General features: G+C 38.6%; 2 protein-coding genes and 1 long non-coding RNA gene across 6 annotated transcripts; 1 reads left to right on the top strand and 2 right to left on the bottom strand.

The window, feature by feature from the left end:
- Positions 1-1,520: 1,520 nt before the first annotated feature.
- On the bottom strand, positions 1,521-6,085 carry LOC144038919 (galactose-specific lectin nattectin-like). Its single transcript, XM_077551785.1, has 7 exons — positions 5,755-6,085; positions 3,382-3,444; positions 3,239-3,263; positions 3,034-3,119; positions 2,759-2,890; positions 1,890-1,992; positions 1,521-1,734 (listed from the first exon to the last, which is right to left on the bottom strand). The coding sequence occupies exons 1-7, from the start codon at positions 5,860-5,862 to the stop codon at positions 1,637-1,639; spliced, it is 615 nt and encodes a 204-aa protein (XP_077407911.1). The 5' UTR covers positions 5,863-6,085; the 3' UTR covers positions 1,521-1,636.
- Positions 6,086-7,609: 1,524 nt separating this feature from the next.
- Positions 7,610-14,542, top strand: LOC144038920 (lithostathine-1-alpha-like). Of its 4 annotated transcripts, none has more exons than XM_077551788.1 (8): positions 7,610-7,995; positions 8,059-8,124; positions 12,724-12,786; positions 12,902-12,926; positions 13,056-13,141; positions 13,223-13,354; positions 14,076-14,175; positions 14,245-14,542. In XM_077551788.1, exons 3-8 carry the CDS (start codon positions 12,724-12,726, stop codon positions 14,340-14,342), a joined length of 504 nt encoding a protein of 167 aa, XP_077407914.1. In that variant the 5' UTR covers positions 7,610-7,995; positions 8,059-8,124; the 3' UTR covers positions 14,343-14,542. The 4 variants fall into 4 exon arrangements, with proteins under 4 accessions (XP_077407914.1, XP_077407915.1, XP_077407913.1 ...); XM_077551789.1 differs by adding an exon at positions 12,482-12,595 and having other exon boundaries at positions 7,610-8,124; XM_077551787.1 differs by having other exon boundaries at positions 7,610-8,124.
- Positions 14,543-17,334: 2,792 nt separating this feature from the next.
- Positions 17,335-18,291, bottom strand: LOC144038921 (uncharacterized). The gene is made up of 3 exons (XR_013289310.1): positions 18,211-18,291; positions 17,923-18,025; positions 17,335-17,637 (listed from the first exon to the last, which is right to left on the bottom strand). It is a non-coding gene; the product is annotated as an uncharacterized LOC144038921 (long non-coding RNA).
- Between the last annotated feature and the right edge of the window lie 1,878 nt (positions 18,292-20,169).

The raw sequence follows: 20,169 nt of genomic DNA, 5'->3' as shown, positions 1-20,169 counted from the left end.
TCAACTAAACTTAGCCTGAAATGGAGTGGGAGGAAGAAAAACGTATTAAGTCCCACCCCCAATCTCATTAACTCATTTACTGCCATTAAAAATTTATTGAACTATTTCTATTAGTTTCACATTTGTTTCCACTTTTGTTAACAAGAGTATGAAAACCTATTAAAAAATATATATATATTGTACATTTAGAACATAAAATTTGTGATTAATCTGGAGTTAACTAGTGAAGTGATGTGATTAATTACAATCAAAAAAAATTAATTGCATGATGCCCCTAATTAAAAAAGAAAAAGAAAAGATTATTAAAAATTAGGGGTGTCAGATGATTAAATCTTTTAATTGTAATTAATCGCATGACTTTAATAGTTAACTCATGATTAATCACAAATTTTACATCTGTTCTAAATGTACAATATTTTTTTTTGGGGGGGGGGGGGTTCATACTCTTGTTAACAAAAGTGTAAAAAATGTGAAACTAATATAAATAGATTAAATGAATTTTTTACGTCTATAGCCGTCAATGGCAGTGAATGAGTTAATATCAAACTTCAAAAAAAAAAAGCTATTTTCCTGCAAGCTTGCTGTAACCAACAGCGGTTTCCATGAACACTAAAAAACAGGTGTGTCTACAAACAGAACTTAAACAATGTGTTAATTAACTAACATGACGTCAAAAGCTCATACCAGCAATGGTATTAAAAAGTCAGACTAACCAGAAACAAAACAAAAGCACAAACAGCACATGTGAATATGTAAGCTGTGCTTTATGATGATTATGTAAAAAAATTAATTAAAAAAACTATTCTTTTAAATCATTTTTTTTAAATTGCAGTGTTTCTGTTGCTGGTTTATATGTTCAATAATAAATAATAAACAAACAAACAAACATAGCACATATCAATAATTCTAAGACACAAATATACCAACAATGGCGATGGATGTAATATGCCCACAATGATAAGAAAGCAGTAAGCATACACTATCACAATAAGATTGATGTAAGTTTAACTCATTCATTGCCATTGACGGCTATAGACGTCAAAAATTCATTTGAACTATTTCTATTAGTTTAACATTTTTTACCACTTTTGTTAAGAGTATGAAAACCTAGAAAAAAATGTTTTGTACATTTAGAACAGATAGAAAATTTGTGATTAATCGTGAGTTAACTATTGAAGTCATGCGATTAATTACAATTTTAAAAAAATAATCGCCTGGCACCCTTAATTTGTAATAATCGTTTCTTAAAAAAAAAAAGAAAAGTTTATTAAAAAAAATGTCTAGGTTTTCATACTCCTGTTAACAAAAGTGGCAAAAAAATGTTAAACTAATAGAAATAGTTCAAATGAATTTTTTTAGAGCTTTTTTGCCATACACAGCGCGTACGTACAGTCAACAGCCTCTCGGAACTGACACAACTTGATATCTCATTGTGCCTGTGTGAAACAAGCTTTCGGCTTTTCAGCTTTCCGTGACGAAAACAGGACAAATTACACAGGAACTTAAGATCAAAACAGACATATTTTCAATGATTTTATTGGATGGCTTGGGCACGCACTGCATTTATAGCTTATATTGACCGCTCGCCACTGGTAAGAGGACAGATTAGCGGCGGCCTCTGCCATAGGCACCGTCATCACAGTGCAAAGTGACCACAGTCGCTACAAAACTTTGCATCTTGGATGCAAACGTATGAAGCCTTCTCGTCGCAGAGCTCATCCTGCCAAAATCCATCTGAAAGAAAGAAATGTTTAAATATTAAATGTTATTTTTCTCGACCTCCTATGCCCTACCAATCCGACGCCGAAACTTTTTTTTGAATGCACCACATACATGTGTACTAATGACCATGTTATTCATAGCAATCTTTAATCACTGATTTTACATACCACTTTCAGAAATCAGTACGCAGTTTCCAGTGCCATCAGGCTCTGCTCCACTAAAAGCCTTGAAATCCACAAAGGTGCCATCAGTCCAAACAAAATCATTGTCCTGGAAGGCAAAGATATAGTAGATTGAGTCACACTAACTTATACTAAACTCATTAACTGCCATTGACAGCTATAAACGTCAGAAATTCATTTTAAACTATTTCTATTAGTTTAACATTTTTTCCACTTTTGTTGAAAATCTAAATTTTTTTAATTGTACAATTAGTTTTGTACATACAATTTGTGATCAATCGAGTTGACTAGTGAAGTCATGCGATTAATTAAGATTAAAAACTTTAATCGCCCCGAATTTTTAATAATATTTTCTTTTTCTCTTTTTTTTTATTTATTCACTGCCATTGACGGCTATGAACGTCAAAAATTTATTTGAACTATTTCTATTAGTTTAACATATTCTTCCACTTTTGTTAACAAGAGTATGTAATTTTTTTTATTGTACATTTAGAACATAACATAAAACAATAGAACAGAATTTGTGATTAATCGTGAGTTAACTAGTGAAGTCATGTGATTAATTACAATTAAAAACATTTCATGGCCTCTTGCCCCTAATTTTTAATAATCTTTTTTTTTTTTTTAATGAATTTATGGCAGTGAATGAGTTAAGGACTGACTGATGAAAACACCCAACCTTACACCTCATTCTTTCTTTTTAAGAAGACATTATGGGAAATATATTTTCAAAAAAGGCATAAAAGAATAATGAATTGACTGAGAATGCAGATCACATTCATTTTTCTATATGGGTATATGGAGAAACAAAGGACATGATTTAATCAGAACTTTTGTACTGGCCAATGCTTTACCGGAATTGCATTATGGAGTCCAATCCAGACTTCCACATTATTACCACCCCGCCGAATCAGCTCAAGAACAAATGCATTTTCCTGTGCATTGTGTATGGAGACCAGGTTCGCACCAAAAATTTTGCAGACGCTCTGAAAGAAAGTAGAGTAAAACAATGATTTCATTTGATTCATCTGACAGCTGGCAGGACATTTTGACTCAAAGGGTTCAATTAACACACACATGGAACACTGATTGTATTAAAACTACGGCATGAAAGTGTTCTATACTATACCTCTGCATCGGCAAATGTAGTTTCACGACGTTGATAGATGTAACAGTGAGAGCCCAAAAGAGACCAGCCCTTAGGACAGGTGTTGTCTGCAGGTTATTTGTTGTGTAAAGAAAACAAATAAATAATTTCAATGAAAACTGCTATGACGGGAATGAGACGTTATGTATTTGACAAAGAATCATTGAGATCCAGCTACTGTACCAACCTTTGAAATCAGAATGCCGTTTCCACTGTGAAGAAGCACATTGTTAAAATATGACTAGAGAACACTGAGCCAAACGAAGACACCGATGGCTCAATAGTAAACATATTTATGTATTATTTCAGTTAGCAGAGATTTTGACTTACGGGTTGACTCAAAACTCCACTGATCCCGCAGAGGAGGAATAACAAGCAAAGAGCCAATGCCATCTGTCCAATAATGAAAATATACTTCATATTCGAAACAAATATAGAGGGCTATACTTATTTTACCATGTTGTAAAAAATAGAGGCAAGGCAAATGGAGCTCAAAAAGTCTGACAAATTGTTGTCAGTAAGGTGGGGGCTTTAGGACCCAGAGGTGCAGTCCAAAAGGGGTTTTAATATAAAATCAAAAAAAGGCTAACTTCAAAGTACAAAACAAATGGAACTAACAAAACCTGAAGCAAAACATGAAAAAACAACTAAGGCGAGACTAACAACATGACATGGATCCGTATAAGGCAAAGAGGTCAGCGTGACGTGGCAACAGCAAAAATGAACCGACACAGACAGGGGGGAGACAACCGACTAAATACACCAACACTAATGACATGACAAGACACACCTGGCTGAGGGCACTGATTAGATGACACATGAGGGTAATGGGGAAAGGTGGACACAATCAAGGTTGACACAGACACCACACGAGGAAGGGCAAGTGACCAGAAACGAGAGGAGTCAGACTTTTCACACTAAAACAGGAAATGACAAGACAAGGGGAAAACATGACAGGGAGTAAACAAGACTGAAAGTAAACATGACAGAACCCCTCCGTCGAGGGACGGCTTCCAGACGTCCCTTAAAAAGTTCAAAAACCGGGCGGGCGGAGGCGGGAACCTGACACATCCCTCCAGTCTAGTCCGGGGGATGTCCCGGACGCCAGACGAGGGAAGCCCGGCGGCGCCGATCTGGAGGGCGCCCCGGACGCCACACCGGAATAGGACGGCCGTGGGATGAACATCTCCTGTCCACCCCCATGGGCCTGACACCGCCATGGAAGAAGCGAAGAGACCCCGCTCGAGAGCGGCCGAAGCCAGGAGGCCCGGGGATGCAGAGGGTGAGGACGCCCGGGGTCCTGAAGCTGCCGGCGAAGCGCGAAGACTTGAGGCTGCCGACGAGGTGCGAAGACTTGAGGCTGCCGACGAGGCGGCACGGAGTCCGGGGCCTGCTGTGGAGCTGATATGGGAACTTGGAGCTGACGCGGAGTCCGGGGCCTGCTGTGGAGCTGATATGGGAACTTGGAGCTGACGCGGAGTCCGGGGCCTGCTGTGGAGCTGATATGGGAACTTGGAGCTGACGCGGAGTCCGGGGCCTGCTGTGGAGCTGACGCGGAGCCGAAAGCTGCCGCGGAGCTGACGCGGAGCCGAAAGCTGCCGCGGAGCTGATCCGGAATCCTGGGGCTGCCGCAAAGCCGATCCGGAATCCTGGGGCTGCCGCAAAGCCGGGACGGAAACCTGGGCCTGACGCGGAGCTGATACGGGATCTTGGGGCTGACGTGAAAACGGGACGGAAACCTGGGCCTGACGCGGAGCTGATACGGGATCTTGGGGCTGACGCGGAGCCGGCTCGGGGACCTGGAGCTGACGCGGAGCCGGCTCGGGGACCTGAGGCCCCGACGGCCGACGCGGAGCCGGCTAGGGGACCTGAGGCCCCGACGGCCGACGCGGAGCCGGCTAGGGGACCTGAGGCCCCGACGGCCGACGCGGAGCCGGCTAGGGGACCTGAGGCCCCGACGGCCGACGCGGCTCGGGGACCTGAGGCCCCGACGGCCGACGCGGCTCGGGGACCTGAGGCCCCGACGGCCGACGCGGCTCGGGGACCTGAGGCCCCGACGGCCGACGCGGCTCGGGGACCTGAGGCCCCGACGGCCGACGCGGCTCGGGGACCTGAGGCCCCGACGGCCGACGCGGCTCGGGGACCTGAGGCCCCGACGGCCGACGCGGCTCGGGGACTTTGGACTTCGGCCGACGCGGCTCGGGGACTTGAGGCTGCGGAGCCGGAGCCTCATCAGCCTGCCACCATGGGGAGTGAGGAGCAATAGGGAGACTATAACCCGAGGATACCGAGAGTAAAGGATCGTGACGTAAACTAACGGGAGTGGGTAAGGAACCAGGTAAAGGGGAAACTATGTCATGACGTGACGGTAACGGTGGGCTATGAGGTGCACGCGATGGGGACCGGTGTGGTGAACACGGCGGAGACCCAGGTGAGGAGGGGTGACATGACCCGGTGTCAAAATAATCCCTAAATGAAAACTGTGAAGAAAACATGTGGGGAACTAAGATGGTGAAAAAGTCCAATTCGGAACTGTAATCCGTAAGCGCATTAATGGGAAAGGGACCTTCATTTTCATCATCGGAGATGTCAGTCTAAAAAACATTGAGGCGACAAAATGGTGTCGTAGGGCAGAGACTTGAGTGCGTTTTGCTGATCGCGTGAAAGGGGAGGAGAAGACAAAAACCGCGAAAAGGAGCTTACTTGGATGGAATGGGATTGGATGGCAGGCTGATGGTGCTTCCGTGTCGACCGACGACGAGCCGGTCGCTTACGGAAGCTTCCCGCTGGGTCTGATCTTGGTCGGTTCATTCTGTCAGTAAGGTGGGGGCTTTAGGACCCAGATGCGGGAAGGCAGAGCAAGGAGGCAGAGGTGCAGTCCAAAAGGGGTTTTAATATAAAATCAAAAAAAGGCTAACTTCAAAGTACAAAACAAATGGAACTAACAAAACCTGAAGCAAAACATGAAAAAACAACTAAGGCGAGACTAACAACATGACATGGATCCGTATAAGGCAAAGAGGTCAGCGTGACGTGGCAAAAGACTTACGAACGTGGCAACAGCAAAAATGAACCGACATAGACAGGGGGGAGACAACCGACTAAATACACCAACACTAATGACATGACAAGACACACCTGGCTGAGGGCACTGATTAGATGACACATGAGGGTAATGGGGAAAGGTGGACACAATCAAGGTTGACACAGACACCACACGAGGAAGGGCAAGTGACCAGAAACGAGAGGAGTCAGACTTTTCACACTAAAACAGGAAATGACAAGACAAGGGGAAAACATGACAGGGAGTAAACAAGACTGAAAGTAAACATGACAATTGTGAGAAGTTACCTTTGTGGGTGCGAGTTTTTCTGCTGAAGACGACGATGAGGATAAATCCTTTTATAGGTTGGGTTGACAGTCTTGCCTCACTTTTCAACATTTCATTGATGCCAATGTAACATGACACATCGACTAAGATGTTCATTGTGTAATTGGAGTCCAATTATCCAAAACAATGTGTGTAATGTACATAATGCTGTTCTCATGGTCGTCGTTTATCTCACTCACCAGTGATGAGACAATTGGATTTTGCTTGGAATGTTTTGAAAATGTCAACACTCCAAGAGAAAATGTTCCATATTTATCTGTTTGCCAGTTACTGAGAGGAATCATCACTGTCTTCCCATACGTGAATATCACAAAATATTAACAAGTAGCAACATGTAACAATTAACATCATCAAATTTATAGACCCAAGTGGTACTCATGCACCTGCCCTTTTTCTGCAGCGCATTTTTTCCTTTCGTTGATAATTAAAAATAACTAAATACATAAATAAATACATAAAATAAAAATACAAATAACTCTCTTTGTCATCAGTTCCACCCAGTGTTTTTATATTTGAGAATCGGTTGAGTCCTTGGGAGAATTGTACATACGCCCCACCTTCGTGATTAAAACCCTGGAGAACCCACGGGGTCAAATTTGGCCCCTATAAATTCTGCTACTCAAATAACAAAGACCTTTTTTTTTCTTTTTTTAAAAAAACAAATTTAACTTCAAAAGTCCAGAGTGCCACTTCTGACCCCTGCATGGGGCCATCTAGTGGATGAATATTGCACTTACATGAGCCAGAGTGGTGGTGACAAGATGGCTGGCAACATGCTGTTTTGTTGAGCTGGAAATCAATCCAAACAAAACCCTCTTCTCAGCAAACCATCAGATGGTAAAATTGTGTTTTTTTTTGTTAATCTATTTCATATCATGTTGCAGAATGCCTAGGAGTATGTTTTATATATATATTTTTGATAAATTAGCAACTCTGAGCTAGTTTAAAAAAAGGGTTAAAATTGAAAAAACGTATATTTTGGTGTTCAGTGAACTTATAGCAGTCATTTAATGTATAATTCATAATTTTCCAAAGAAGAAAAGGGTTCTTGGGTTCTCCAGGGTTAAATCAGAGGCACTTTAATTGGCAGCAGGTGTGCGCTGACACCCGATTAAGAGTTTGAAAGTGACTGCTTAATTACGAGCACGGCCACACACCCATTTTTTTTACAGGGCGTGTGCACTTGTGCAGCCATTTTAGTCTGAGTTTGATTTTCACTTGCTTCCTCATCAACTTTTTCTTAAAGGCGTATGTTTTAAGAAGAAAACCAACAGGACATTTCAATGAAATCCAAACGCAGCTAAGACATATGTACTGTATTGGACAAAGTATTACTGTTCAAATCAGACAACAGAACACTGACCCAAACAAAGACATCAATGGATCAAATACAAAGCTAAAGACATTTATATGTTATTTAAGTCAGCAGGAGAAATTTCATCTTACGGGACATCTTAAGTCAGCGCTCCACTGATCCCACAAAGGAGGAACAACGAGCAAAGAGCAAATGTCGTCTGAGCAATTATGGGAAAATACTTGGAAATGATTACAAGGTTGGAATGGATTTTGAGTTTTGCTGTTGAAGACGACGATGATGCAGAGCAATCCTTTTATAGGTTGGGTTGACAGTCTTGTGTCACTGTTGAACGTGCCAATGAAGCAACTGTCACAGGTCACATCAGGTAAGTTGCGACAACAACTGAGATGTTCATTTAATTAATTGCGTAATTAAAGTCCAATCATCCAATTCCTGGAAACATTAACACTGTGTGTGTACAGTCTGTGTGTATGTGTGCTGTAACAATCTGTAGTATGGCACTGCGCCCCCTGGTGGCACCTCTTTGTATTGTAGCCGTGGAACTGAGCGGACGTGTACAAAACTGTATACTTTATGTTGACGCGAGAACCTCTTTTTTAAAATCTTTTAATAAAGTGATTACATGTTTACATAGATATTCAGCCCATTTGTGCTCCCTTCTTGGCTATTTAGTAGCACCCGTCCATGGCTGTAACCAATCGTGTTAATTAAGCAGCAAAACCTGGTCATGACCAATCACGGCTCAGCTTGCAAATGTCACATGACCAAACTCAGAAAACAGGTAACATAACTCAAATTTTATTTGATTAGAGAAATATACCGATACCAAGTACTTTTAGGTTAGTAAAATATGATGGTATTTTAAATCATTGGGTTCTTACTTTTTAAACATACCATAATATCCTCAATGGAAACATACCTGGACTGTTGTTTAAAGTTGCAATGTAGTAAAAAAAATCTTCATATTCTTAGTCTCTGTCACTCTTCTGCACTCAAAGAAACGTCAGCCACTGAAATTCCTCTAGGTGGGCATCGTCGTTGACCGTAAATGATGATTGATGGAAGTGCCCACCTTTTGGCGTGTGCTTGAGCACTTTCAGCAAATGCTTGATAATGAGCCGAATGAAGCAGGATTACTTCTGTGGATGGCGGTGAGTACACACGGTCCTTCTCAATCCGCTTCGCATTATCAAGCATTTGCTGAAGCACACGCCAAAAGGTGGGCACTTCCATCAATCATCGATTCCAGTCAATGACGATGCCCACCTCTGCTTGTCACCTTATATAAATGATACTTACATGTTGTGCTACACTAATACCTAGCTCAACTCAGACTTTCAGTTTAGTTGTCCAGGTTATGTGAACTAGGAAAGGGAAACATGTTTCAACGAATTATCTTGGTCGCGTTTTTGTATATCACAAAAACCTGCCATCTGAATGGGGTGTTTAGATTATTATACGGCTACACAAATGTTCTCCTTCACCTGCTTTAAAGAGGAAGTTAACCCAAAAATGTTTTCTTGACAATAATTATTTGTTCTTTGCAGCCCCACTACTGTAAATACGGTATTCTGGTTAATATTATGGAATATAAGTTAAGCAGCAAAAATTCTGCAGTTTTTAATCAATATCAGAAGGTGGCCATTTTGCCACTTGCCATCGAGTGAAAATGACATCAGTTGCTCAGGTCTCAGGTAACAACCAATAACAGCTCAGCTTCAGAAAACAGGTGAACTGTTATTGGTCGTTGCCTGAGCCCTGAGCAACTGTGATGTCATCTTCAGTCGACAGCAGGTGGCAAAATGGCCGCCCTCTGAGACGGATAAAAACGGCTGGATTTTGCTTCATAACTCATATTCCACAAATGCAATATTTTATCAGAATGTCATGTTTAGATTAGTGAAGTCGCATATAACATAATATTGTCAAGAAATGTTTAAGGTTGACATCCCCTTTAAAAGTTTTATTGACAATGTGTTGACTGAAAAGATCACAAGTTAAATATTTCAAATTTTCTTTAAAGGGGAAGTCAAGTCAAAAATATTTTTAACACTAATATATTCTATGCGGTCTCACAAGTCAAAATATGGTATTTTGATAATATTGCATTTGTGGAATATGATTTAAGCAGCAAAATCCACCTGTTTCTATCCATTCCAGGACGGCCATTTTGCCACTTTCTGTCAACTGAAAATGACATCAGGGATGTTTAAGTAGTGACCAATCATGGCTCAGCTTGCAAACGTCACATGACCAAACTCAAAATACAGGTGGCATAACTTGAATTTGATATTGTCTCATTGAGTCATCACGATTCGCGAAATACATTGTGAAAAAAGACAGAGCGTTGTGTACGGAGACCAGATTCCCACCAAAAATCTTGCAGACTCTGACCAATGATGCCAATGTCACATGACACATCAGGTGAATTTTAGCTATGACGTTTATTACATTGTGTAATTAAAGTCCAATTATCCAAAACAAAGAAACACTGTGTGGGTGGCAAGGCTTTGACCTATTGATAACATAGCCTGCCAAGTCCCTTTGCAGTTCCTGTACAGTAGGTGGCAGTATGCACCAAAGAGATATCATCAGCCATTCAACTGCGAATAAGGAACACCCACAAACACCAAAATAAAAAAAATTCTGTTGTGTGCACTTGTACTGTTTGTCATCTTAAAAACCTCACACAAGATAATAGCAGTAAGCACAAACATTCTATTTTTTCCCATAAAGTGTGGGCTCTGTCACATTTTGAAAATCTGCATTAAGTGTTGAAAATCATTTGTAACATAAAACCACGTGGATAATTGCTAAGCATAATCTCTTAGATACATCCGATAATTAGGCCATTGATCATTTTTTTTAATTGGCCGGTTATTCATATGTGTGCACACAGTTTAATGTTACTAAAAGCACAGGGAAAATTTCATGAATATTTATATGAAAGTGTGAATTAATGAAAACAAATACAATACCTCTGTAGTGGATTGACGTAAAAAAAAAATGAAAGGTGTGCTGCGGTCTGACGAGTCCACATTTCAGATTATGAGGCAGTCACTGAATGCATGGTTTAGAACTTCATCTCTCATGGCGTGGAAGTCTACATCTGGAAGTCTACTCTACATTTGTCACAAATACTTCATATATATAACAAATGTTCTACATATACATTTGACCATGTTGCAAACAAAAAAAATGTAGTAAATAGTACGACGTAGAGTTGTGTGAACTTACCTTTGCGGTTGTGAGATTTGCTGCTGAGGGCGATATCTGTTGACGGTCTTATGTCATCATTGAATGTACTGGTGATGCCAATATCACATGACACAAGTGAATTTTGGCAGCAAGTTAATTGTCAATTAAATTAATTGTAATTAAAAGTCCATTTATCCACATCAAAGAAACACCCACCGACCAAAATAAACTATTAATACTATTCTACATTTGCCAAACAAGTTTTGAACCTCGAGAACCACACCTCGTTGTGTGCAACGTTCTGTGTTGATCATCTTGAAAACACAACACAGCATAAGCAACATAAACATTTTCATAACACATTCACTGCCATAGACGGCTATTGACGTCATAGATTAATTTTTACTGGGTTGGGCTGTATCACATTTTACAAATTTTCGTTAGCGTATGAAAATCCTTCGCAACACAAACCACATCCCAGACCACAGGATAATTGCCTAGCATGATCTTTTAGATACATCCAATAATCAGGCCTTTGATCGCTTTTATCACAGCAATGAAATTCAGATGACATTAGGCCAATTATCCATATGTGTGCACAATTTAATATCACTACTGTAGTGTGTTAAATTTTGTGAAATATGTGTATAAAAGTGGGAAATCAATCAAAACAAAGACGATACCTCTGAGGTGAACTGACTTAAAGATAGACAGTGTGCTGTGGTCTGACGAGTGCACAAACCGTGGGCAGTATTTTATTTTGAAATGGCTTGGTCAGAACCAACAAAAAGCCCAAAAATGGTCACAATAACGCCTAGGGGTTAAAATATGTTTTTGTTTTTTTTAAAGTGTGTATCGAGTAATGAAAGGGGCGTCTTTGCAAAACGTGTATCCATGCTTGTTTCATTTAGGGGCGGAGTCAAAAATGATGACTGTTTTGGGAAATGCTTCAGAATTTCTGTGACGTTTGACAGCAATTTAATCCCCTCAGGCAGCGGCTCATTTCCCCCCCAATTTTTTTTGTATTATTATTATTATTATTTTTTTTTTTTTAAATAGAGTCACACCCAGCTCATCATTTGGACAAAGATATTGTAGTTTGTAAACTAGTTTGGTAAGTGTAAGTGGGAATAAGGGCAAAATATATTGTGGGGGTGTAGAGGGTGGGAAAAGACAGAGAATAAATATATTGTATGTCGAGAAATTATTTAGCGGATGCCCTGTGTGAAATATAGCCGGAAAATACAAAGAACAAAGTAGTAGAAGACATAGAAGAAGCTAGGCTAGTGGTTAGCTGCTAACCTGAAAAGGGCAAGTTTTATAGAAAATGGATGGACTGGTAAAATAGTTGACTAATCCCAGAAGTGTGGTTCTCGAGGTCCAAAACTTGTTTGGCAAGTATAGAAGAGCAGTAATGGTTTATTTTGGTATGCGGATGTTTTTTTTTTTTTGTGTGTGGATGATTGACTTTAATTACAATGAATTTAATAACCATTTTAATTCATGCCAAAACTGACTTTAAGTGACATGTGATATCGGCATCACGGGTACGTTCAACAATGACACGAGTCCGTCAACCCAAACTATAAAAGGCTTCATCCTCACCGTCGTAAGCAGCAAATGTCGCAACTGCAAAGGTAACTTCACGCAACTTTACATTCTACTTTTTAAACTCCATTTTCATTGTTAACATTTATTGCATTTTTTGATCAAAAGTAAATCTAGCCCTCTATATTTGTTACAAATATTTTTTCCATAATCGCAGATGGCATTCGCTCTTCGCTCGTTGTTCCTCCTTTGCGGGATGAGTGGAGTGCTGTGTGGGGGCGTAAGTCAAAATCCGACTTAAATAATACATACATGTATAAACTATTGTGTTTGATGCATTGGTGTCTTTGGGTCTGTGGTCCGCCGTCTGATTTTAACAATATGTTTCATCACAGAGGAGCCTGCAATCCAATGTCAAAGGTCGGTACAGTAGCTGTGTCTCAGTGATACTTTATCGAAATACATAATGTCATACTTACATCTAGTAATTTCATAGCAGATTTAGTTGAAATATATTGTTTTCTTCTTAAAATAACAACTAACCTGCAGACAAAAGCTGTCCAAAGGGCTGGCTTCAGTTGGACTCTCATTGTTACATCTACCAAGTTGAACACAGGACATTTGCAGACGCGGAGGTATTGAATTTGGTCAAAATGTCTTGCCAACCGTCCGACGAATCAAGTGAGTGAAATAATTTGGACTCTTCTTTCTTTCAGAGAGTTTGCCAAATTATTGGTGGGAATCTGGTCTCCATCCACAATAAACTGGAAAATGCAATTGTTCTTGAACTGGTTCGGCAGGGCGGGTCTGATCAAGTAGCCTGGCTTGGACTCCATGATGCAATTTCGGTAAAGCAATTAAGAATTACAGCATTATTAATAATACTGTTTTAACTAGGGGTGTGAATTGCGTAGTACCGGGCGATTCGATTGGTATCCCGATTCATAGGTCACGATTCGATTCGATACCGATTAATCGCGATACGAATCTATAAATTGATTGTTGCGATTTTTTTTTTTTACTCAAATTTGGAAAATACTAATCAGTAAACTTGTACATGTACATTGTAAGATTTGTATAGAAATGTATTTATCTGAAAACTTCAGGCTTATAACTGAGCCACTGCATTTAGCAAACAGGTTGCAGTCTGTTTCATGTCTGAACAGCACTGAAATAAAATATTAATGTTCCATTAGTATAACATTCTTTCATGCTTAATGTGTGAATCCTAACCCTAAGTAAGACGTTTTGTTGAAGAATTGCGCGCTGTAATATCGGGTTGTATTGCCGAATGGATTTTTTTCCAACACCCCTAGTTTTAACAGTCCACCTGAAACTAACTGGTTTTGGAGATGTTTTTGGGAGGGTCTTTCACATACACGTTTGGGTAAACTTACTTTGTGGCTATACTTTTCACACTACAGAGATCCAGTTGTTTGTCTATCTATTTCAAAAGTCATATTTTCCGTAATATGTCCCCTTCAAAGAAGGAATGAGGTGTAGGGTTTGGTGTCATTACGTCAGTTGTTGTATGAAGATATGACTCATTCAACTATAACTGTCTTCCAGTTTGAGGAATACCTTTGGACTGATGGCACCGTTGTGGATTTCACTGCTTTTGGAATAGAGCCTGATGGCAATGGCAACTGTATACAGATTTTTTCAGGCGGTATGTAAAGTCAGTGATTAAAATTTGCTGTGAGATATAAATGAATATTTAAGCATTTATTCATTTCAGATGGATTTTGGGAGGATGCGCTCTGCAATGAAGAGGCCCCATACGTTTGCATCCGAGATGTCAAGTTTCCCAGCGGCTATGGCATCTTTGACCATTAATCAATTCTTTTAGCATCCTGTCCTCTGACACGTTGTGAATCATGGATCTGTAACCATGACGACGCAATGAAAAAATATCAAATCTTAGTTATGGCTCTGCAATTCTTTTCATGATTAACTATTTTCTTCCTCCACAATGCTTTGTTATTGACATCACAATTATATAGTCGATGAGGAACCCCCCCCACAAATCTGCATTAGATCCCGTTGGTGTCATATTTTCCTCATACTTTTAGATTGCATTGCCTGTTTGCAAAATAAATTAAACATGTTGAATTAATGATGTCCTTTTTTCATTGTGTGGCAAAATGGAAAAGAATGAGTGCCATACATTTTGTGTCAAGATGTTAAATTTTTCTCTAATAAGCTCAGCCTGTATTCCTAAAGTTCCTAACTTAGTTCCTAAACTCTTTCTAGCAAGGAGTCTTCGACGTGCCATGGCATCGAAGTGTGTATCGAGTAATGATGGCGGCGTTTTCGCAAAGCACGTATCAAGGCTTGCTTCATTTGGCCGAAAATGACGACGCCCAAAGCCTTGCCGGTTGTTGTGCCACGAGACAATGTAAATGCTTCAGATTTTCCGCAAGGACAGCATTATTATTTTAATTTTTAATTTTTAATTTTTAATTTTTAATTTTTAATTTTTAATTTTTAATTTTTAATTTTTAATTTTTAATTTTTAATTTTTTTTATTATTTTTTTATTTTTTTTTTAATTTTTTTAATTTTTTAATTTTTTGGGGGGAGGGGGGGAGCAAGGACAGCATTATAATCCCCCCACGTAGCGGCTTCATTCAAAATTTGTGTCTGTTTATTTATAGAGTCGCGGCCAGCTCATCGTTTGAACAAAAATATAAGATTGTAGTGTTAAGAGCAGTTTGGAAATTGTTATCGTAGTGTTTATTTTAGTTGGAGATTGTTTGGACAATAGAGAGCGAGTGTCATCAAAAACATTCGGTGGACACAATAACTCTTAATGAGACAGACAATGGACAAACATAAAACATCCAACGTTAAGAGTATCTTTTAAGAGCTAGGATTATTTAGGAAAAGCTTTCATTGTTACTGCAATCTACTTTTCGCTTTTAGAGGACATTTTAAGAAAACATCATGATTCTAAGAACCTTTGGGAACACGGCCCCAAATATCAGTCAGTCGACAGCAAGTGATAAAATGGCCGCCCCCTGTGATGGATTGAAACGGGTGGATTTGCTGCTGAAAGGGGAAGTCAACCTTAAATATTTCTTGTCAATAATATGTTATACGTGGCCTCACTAGTCTAAACATTTTTGATTAATATTACATTTGTGGAATATGAGTTATGCAGTCAAATCCAGCCGTTTCTATCCATCTCGGGAGGCGGCCATTTTGACACTTGTCGACTGAAGATGTGATGTCATCTTCAGTCGACAACAAGTGTCAAAACGGCTCACCTGTTTTCTGAAGCAATGTGAATGTGATTGGTTGTTACCTGAGCCCTGAGTAACTGTGATGTCATTTTATGCTTGTCAGCAAGTGGCAAAATGGCCGCCTTCTGATAATGGTAAAAACTGTTGGATTTTGCTGCTTAACTCATATTCTACTAACCAGAATATCATATTTAGATTAGTGGGGCTGTACGTATTATTGTTAAGAACATTTTTTTTACTGATAGTATGAATAATTTTAGCAACTTGTACCCTTTTTTCAACTTAAGCACCTGCTCCCAAAAATATACATGCGTGCATGACAAATGCTAACAATAGCATTGAATCCACACTGACTACGTTTACATGCAGTCAATATTCAGGTTAAGGTCAGAATTCCGGTTTCCGAAACATTTCCAGGTAACTCGTCCGCTTATACATTCAATAAAAGACATTCATTCATCTAATTACTCACCACGCTAAACTAAGTAGTCGGTTTCCTCCTCACTGTGGCATTTTCGACACAAAATAACGTGAAAACGCAGGTGAGAAATCAATATATTCAAACGAGGCTCCTTTAGCGAGTGGGACGAAGCTGCGCATACAAGTTGTGGATATAAAGACCAAGATTCCTTGCAAATAAAAATAAGCAACAAAGAAGAAAAGAAGTCGAAGAAGAAAATAGAGAGCATGCGCAAAGCAAAAAAATAATGCACCAGTCAATCGAGGTACTTAAATGCATTCAAATGCGCAAGAATTCGGGTTATGAAAGCCTTTAAGCTTAATCAGGTTTTTTAAAAACCCGAATAAGAGCATATTCGGGTTATTGCACATGTTTACATGGTCTTATAAAACGTGAATATTGCCAATATTCGGGTTTTAAAAGTTTTATTGCCTGCATGTAAACATAGTCACTGTATCGAATGAAATCATATTGCTCCCATTCACTCCAATTGACCCAGATCAATTGACTATTAGTTATTTACAGATTTATTTTATTTTTATTTATATATATATATATATATATATATATATATATTTTTTTTTATGGAGAAAAAAAAAAGTTATTTACAGATTTCTTTTTTTCTTTTTTCTGGAGAGCTCAGTATTGTTCATTCGGTAATTTTACCGATTTGACATGTCATCATCATTGCTCTTTTATTTATATATTTTTTATAAATAAATGTAACTAATTGGTAGAGTGAAATTACAACACCCATAGGGTTATTATTTGACAGATAAAATAACTTATCTACTTTCACCTATCAGTGTTATTTTTTAACACTTAAAAGAGTTTTTTAGTTATTTACAGATTTCTGAAAAATGGGTTGATATTATTGAAAATAAATGCGAGTTTCATTTTGCTGGGCAAAAAATACACATGACATGAGGCTATTCCAGAAAAATGTAATATTTCGACGCTATAGATCCTTTCACAAGCAATTAATGTCAGGGAGTTGTTTCGTTCCAATTCAATTTGCCACACAACAAAAAAAGGACGTCTTTTTTTTTTTTTTGGAATATGTGGGATTTATTGCAGCCATTTGGTAAATAAGCAATACAATCAACAGGTTTGAGAAAATATGACACCACCATGATTGAATGCAGATTTGTGTTTCTTTTATGAACGAGCATGTAATTGTGTTGTCAATAATCAAGCATTGTGGAGGGAAAAAAGTGTTCATTACTAAAGAAAGTACAAAGCCATCACTAAAATCTGATATCATTCCATTGCGTCACTATGATTAGCGTAACACATTGAGACAGAAGACAGGCTGGTAACAGATTACCAACCGCCGCCAAAGCCACCATAGCGTCTGCAAAACTTTGCATCTTGGATGCAAATGTACGGGGCCTCGAGGTCGCAGGACTCATCCTTCCATAATGAATCTGAAGGAAATAAACATTGAAATGTTAAATGTTGTTTTTCGCCCCCTCCTTGCCTAAGGCTAATCGCAGGCTGCGACCGTGTTGAAGTATCCTTGAGCAAGACACTGAACCCCAAGTCGCTGCATCAGAGTTGTCAAAATAAAAAGTGCTTTGAGAGTCTTATTAAGTGGGAAAGCGTAACTGAAGAACCATTTACCATGCAGATGAACCGGATGAAGATAATTACTGCTTAAGTAGAACAGCATCATTTGCATAGTAATTTTGAATTTAAAAAAAATTACATACCGCTTGTAGAAAGCAGTACACAGTTGCCAGTGTCATCAGGCCCATCTGGAGCGAAACGAGTGAAATCCACAACGGTGCCATCAGTCCAAAAGAACTCATTATCCTGGAAGACAAAGTTAGATTTGAATGAGTCAACCTTCAACATTTCTTGACAATAATGTTATATGTGATCCCCCCTTGTCTAAACAAGACATTCTGATTACGCAGCAAAATCCAGGTGTATGGAAAATACGACTTTTGAAATAGTAGACAAACAATTGGGTCTTTGGAGTGTAAAAATCAAACAACCAAGTAATGATTTTGTGAGCTGGCTATTTCTTCAAACTTATATATGAATGAGTTGTTCCGAGTTTTGCCAGCCTGTTTGCCATGTTTCCCTCCTGCAGCACAGCTGAATCTAATGATCAGCTAATCAGCAAGCTTTGCAGAAGCCTGATAACGATCCTGATCATGAACCAGGTGTGTTAGTGGAGAGAAACATGGAAAACAGGCTGGATAGCGGTTCTCGAGGATCGTACTTGAGCACCCCTGATGTAGGGTAAGTTGTGTTTTGGCTATGTCAGGGTTTACAGCAAAAATCATAATCATTTGACTGAAAACATTTTATGCTTATTTTCAAGAATTGCGAAATCCGAATGGAATGCTCGAAATTCAAGAAAAAAAAGCTTTTACGTTTGTGGGGTGTGGATTTTTCAGCCTACCGCTAAAAGAACAATGTGAATTTAAGCTACGTCACAAAAAAAATGGCGGCAGACGATAAAGTAAGGTATGTTATACCAGTTCACTCTATGTGGACAGTACAAGGATGCTAATTATGCTGTCATTCTTAATCCTTGCAGCATTTTGACCAAAACATGCCACAGGAGTCATACTGAGACACCAGCTGTTTTAGAATAATCAAAAAATATCATAAAAGTAAAAAATAAAAAAAAATTCCCCAAAAAAATTCAAAAAAATAAAAATAAATAAATAAAAAATCATAAAAAAATTAAATGCATTGAATTTTCTTTGTGGATATCCCCAACACGTGTGACATGATTTATTGTTGAAATGCTTTACCGAAATTGCATCGTGAAGTCCAAGCCAGGCTACCTCACTACCGCCCTGGAGAGTCAGTTGAAAAACAACAGAATTTTCCAGGGCATTGTGGACGGAGACCAGATTCCCACCAAGAATTTTGCAGACTCTCTGAAATCAAGTAAAACAATGATTTCACTCATGACAGTTGGCAAGACATTTGGACTCAGGACCAAATGGTTCGGATGGAGCACTGATTGTGTTAGGATTACATACACTGATTTTGAACTACATCTGGTACGACACGGAAGACTTCTAATACCTCTGCATCTGCGAATGTCCTACTTTCAGCTTGGTGGATGTAACAGTGAGAGCCCAAGCGAAGCCAGCCCTTAGGACAGTCGTTGTCTGCTGGTTATTTGTTGTTTGAAGAAGAAAAAAAGATATTTTAATGAATTTTGCTATGAAATTCAGATGCAACTATGGCATTATGTGCAGTATTTCACAAAGTGCCACTGAGTCACAGCTACCGTACCAACCTCTGTATTTGGAATACGTAAACCCCTGTAAAAAAAAAATAATAATAAATCACAGTGTTAACTCATTTACTGCCATTGACTGTTATATAAACGTCCAAAAATCATTTTAACTATTTCTATTAGTTTGACTTTTGTTTCTACTTTTGTTAACAAGAGTGTGAAAAGCTAGACATTTTTTTATTGTACATTTAGAACAGATAAAATTTGTGATTAATCGTGAGTTAAGTCATGCGATTAATTATTAATTATTAATATAATTATATTTAATTATATATTATATTATAATTATTAATTATTATTAAAAAATGTATTCACCAGACGCCCCTCATTTTTAACAATCTTTTCTTTTTCTTTTTTAATTAGGGGCATCATGCAATTAATCTTTTTTAATTGTAATTAATCACATCACTTCACTAGTTAACTCCAGATTAATCACAATTTTTATGTTCTAAATGAACAATATTTTTTTAATTTAAAAATAGGTTTTCATACTCTTGTTAACAAAAGTGGAAGTCAGGCGATTAAAATTTATAAATGTAATTAATCGCATGACTTCACTAGTTAACTCACGATTAATCACAAATTTTATATCTATTCTAAATGTACAATAAAAAAATGTCTAGCTTTTCACACTCTTGTTAACAAAAGTGTGGAAAAAAATGTTAAACTGATAGAAATAGTTCAAATGAGT

Source organism: Vanacampus margaritifer, chromosome 18 (assembly GCF_051991255.1).
Source record: "Vanacampus margaritifer isolate UIUO_Vmar chromosome 18, RoL_Vmar_1.0, whole genome shotgun sequence".
Lineage (NCBI taxonomy): Eukaryota > Metazoa > Chordata > Actinopteri > Syngnathiformes > Syngnathidae > Vanacampus > Vanacampus margaritifer.
This window is presented reverse-complemented; position numbering and strand designations above follow the sequence as displayed.